The 3,676-nt window shown below is 36.2% G+C and overlaps 1 protein-coding gene across 1 annotated transcript; it reads left to right on the forward strand.

The window, feature by feature from the left end:
• The first annotated feature begins 2,751 nt into the window (after positions 1–2,751).
• Positions 2,752–3,254, forward strand: LOC125099178 (ATP synthase subunit d, mitochondrial-like). Its single transcript, XM_047728606.1, has one exon. The coding sequence runs from the start codon at positions 2,752–2,754 to the stop codon at positions 3,175–3,177; it is 426 nt and encodes a 141-aa protein (XP_047584562.1). The 3' UTR covers positions 3,178–3,254.
• Positions 3,255–3,676: the final 422 nt, after the last annotated feature.

Genomic DNA, 3,676 nt, shown 5'->3' on the forward strand with positions numbered 1-3,676 from the left:
TGAAATAAGTCAAGCAGAGAGAATCAATTATCATATGGTTTCACTTATTTGTGGAGCATAACAAATAGCATGGAGGACAAGGGGAGATGGAGAGGAGAAGGGAGTTGAGGGAAATTGGAAGGGGAGGTGAACCATGAGACACTATGGACTCTGAAAAACGATCTGAGAATTTTGAAGGGGTGGGGGGTGGGAGGTTGGGGGCACCAGGTGGTGGGTATTGTAGAGGGCACGGATTGCATGGAGCACTGGGTGTGGTGCAAAAATAATGAATATTGTTATGCTGAAAAAATAAAAAAAATTAAAAAAAAAAAAAAAGTCTAAGGGGACCTAGAACCAAAATAAGTTAGAACCACTGTGCTTCAGTGTTCTAGTCAGTTGAGGATTTCTCTGGTAAATGTAATTTTATGGATTTTCATTGCAGGAAATAATATATGCAAAAAGAGATAAATGCTTACCATCATCAAAAGGTACACAATTTACCCTATTTAAAATATTAACTTAAATTTTAAAATAATATATGAAAGTTTAAACCTTCAAAAGTAGAGTGTACTAACAAATTAGCATCAGTTAAATACATATTAAATACATATTAAACTCGTTTAAAAACCTATATGGACATCAGCTAGGTGGTAGAATAGAGCCCCAGACTTTCCCCTGCAGAGGCATGGACTTGACTTACATTGCCTTTATAAGAAATCTGTAAACCTAGTTAAGAGGTTTCCGTAACTCAGTCAAGTGAAAAGCCATGTGCATGAACACCCAGTAGGAAAATGTGTTGTAATTATTCTACAGTGGTCTTCTTTCCAATGCAGTGCGGTGTTATAAAAAGGAACTTCTCACCCCCTGATTTTGACTTGGGGAGGAAAAGAGAAGTGGAATGTAAGTCTGAAATTCTGACTTTTGGGGACAGGCTGTTCTAAGGACTACTTTCTGACTTGCATGAATAGAGGTGTTCACATGGAAGGGGATATTAGTTTGGGGGCCTGCTGAAAATAGGAAAAGTGGTTGGGTTCAGAGCTTTCAGGACCACAGACTGAAAGGGGGAGCTCCTGAGTAGAGTGTTTTTGTAATAACTGAAAGCAAGTTATATGGTGTTTGGTGACCTGGGTTTCAATAATCCTCTGTCATACTCTAGCTCTGTGACCTTGAGCAATAATTTTGACTAGTAATTCTGGTATTACAGAATGTATTAGGAAGTATTCTCTCAGCTTCTACCTTCTGAGAGAGACTGTAGAAAGTTGATAGAATTTCATCTTTAAACGTTTAATAGAATTCCCCTGTGAACCCATCTGTGCTGACCTTTTCTGTTTCGGAAGGTTAAACATTTCAATTTAATATATATTTAGGCCTACCCACATAATCTGTTTCTCCTTTTGTACGTTTTGGCAGTTCGTGTCTTTCAAGGAATTGGTCCATTTTATCTAGGTGATCAATTTGTGGGCATAGTGTTGTTCATACTATTCTTTCATTTTCCTTTTAATGTCCATGAGATCTGTGGTGTTGTCCCCTCCTTCATGTCGGATACTAGCTTGTGTCTTCTCTCTTTTGTTTGTCAGCCTGGCTAGAGGTTTATTACTTTTATTAATCTCCGACAACAAGGTTTTCAGTTGACTTTCTCTATTAATTTCCTGTTTATAAATTTAATTTATTTTCACTCTAATTTCCATTATGCTTTTTTGAATTCAATTTATTTTTCCTAGTTTCCTTAAAGTAAAAGCTTAGATAACTACTTTTATATTTATCTTCTAGTAAGCTCATTCAACATTATAAACTTTGTTGTAAGCACTACTTTCACATATCTGACAAATTTTAAGTTGTATTTTCTTTTTTACTCCCCAAAGAGGCTCTGTCTTTTCTTTTTTCTTTGATTTTTCAAAAATTCCAGTTAGTTAACATATAGTACAATATTAGTTTCAAGTGAGTCAACACTTATTTATCCCTGATAAAATTCCCTGCTCTGAAATCTGCTCTGTTTGAAACTAATATAGCTACGCCTGCTTTCTTTTAATTGGAAAGCTATGGTTAGAGTAGTATATATTTCTCTATCCATTTGCTTTCATCTATTTGTCTTTATAAAGACATATATACATTAAATATATATAAATATATATATTTATAAATATTTATTATATAATTAATAAACATATAAATAAATATTTATATATTTATATATAAATATATAAAGATATATTAATAAATACATAAAATTTATGAATATAAATATTATAAATATTTATATATACTTATATATATAAATATATACCATACCTATATATGGTGTATATATATATACATCATATATAGGTAATATTTTTTGATTCACTCTGATAATCTGTTTTAATTGATGTATTTAGATTGCTAATGTTCCTTTTTTTAATTTATTTTTTCATTGTTCCAAGATGCATTCTTTATGCACCATACCCAGTGCTCCATGCAATGCATGTCTTCCTTAATACCCACCACCAGGCTCACCCATCTCCTCAACCCCCTTCTAAAACCCTCAGTTTGTTTCTCAGAGCCCACAGTACCTCATGGTTTTTCCTCACTCTCCAATTTCCCCCAATTTACTTTTCACTTCCTTCTCCTAATGTCCTGCATGTTATTCCTTATGCTCCACAAGTAAGTGAAACCATATAATAATTGACTTTTTCTGTTTGACTTATTGCACTTACCATAATCTCCTCCAGTCCCATTCATGTTGATAAAAAAGCTGGGTATTTCATTCTGATGGAGATATAATATTCCATTATTATGGAAGGCCAGAAGGCCATTGCTAACTCCCTGAAATCTTGGAATGAGACACCTACCTCCAAGTTGGCTACTCTCCCTGAGAAACTCCCTGCTATCGACTGGGCTTACTATAAGGCCAATGTGGTGAAGGCTGGCTTGGTAGATGACTTTGAGAAGAAGTTCAATGCCCTGAAGATTCCTGTGCCAGAGGATAAATACACTGTTCAGGTGGACGCTGAAGAAAAAGAAGATGTGAAAAGTTGTGCTGAGTTTTTGTCTCTCTCAAAGGCCAGGATTGTGGAATACGAAAAACAGCTGGAGAAGCTAAGGAACATAATTCTGTTTGATCAGATGACCATTGAGGACCTGAATGAAGCCTTCCCAGCAATCAAATTAGACAAGAAAAAGTATCCCTACTGGCCTCACAAGCCAATCGAAAACTTATAAACTTGAGGTGGGGAGAGATCTCTGGCCCTCGTATTATAAATGCTGGACATTAAAAATAATGGATATGGTAAAAAAAATAAAAAATGGGCACCTGGGTGGCTCAGTGGGTTAAGCCTCTGCCTTCGGCTCAGGTCATGATCTCAGGGTCCTGGGATCAAGTCCCGCATCAGGCTTTCTGCTTGGCAGGGAGCCTGCTTCCTCCTCTCTCTCCCTCTCTCTGCCTGCCTCTCTGCCTACTTGTGATTTCTCTCTTTCGAATGAATAAATAAATAAAATATTTAAAAAAAAAAAGTCTTCCAGGCCATGCTGACGCATATCTGAGTGAGAACTGCTCCTCTTGGCTCTTTCCACACTTTGGCAATTGTGGCCATTGCTGCTAGGAACACTGGGGTACATATGGCCCTTCTTTTCACTGCATCTGTATATTTGGGGTAAATACCCAGTAGTGCAATTGAAGTGTCATAGGGTAGCTCCATTTCTAATTTCTTAAGGAATCTCC

Source organism: Lutra lutra, chromosome 1 (genome assembly GCF_902655055.1).
Source record: "Lutra lutra chromosome 1, mLutLut1.2, whole genome shotgun sequence".
Lineage (NCBI taxonomy): Eukaryota > Metazoa > Chordata > Mammalia > Carnivora > Mustelidae > Lutra > Lutra lutra.

What these genes read in the sequence shown, in the direction of transcription:
- LOC125099178 (XM_047728606.1), top strand. Translation starts at nt 2,752, where the DNA reads ATGGAAGGCCAGAAGGCCATTGCTAACTCCCTGAAATCTTGGAATGAG.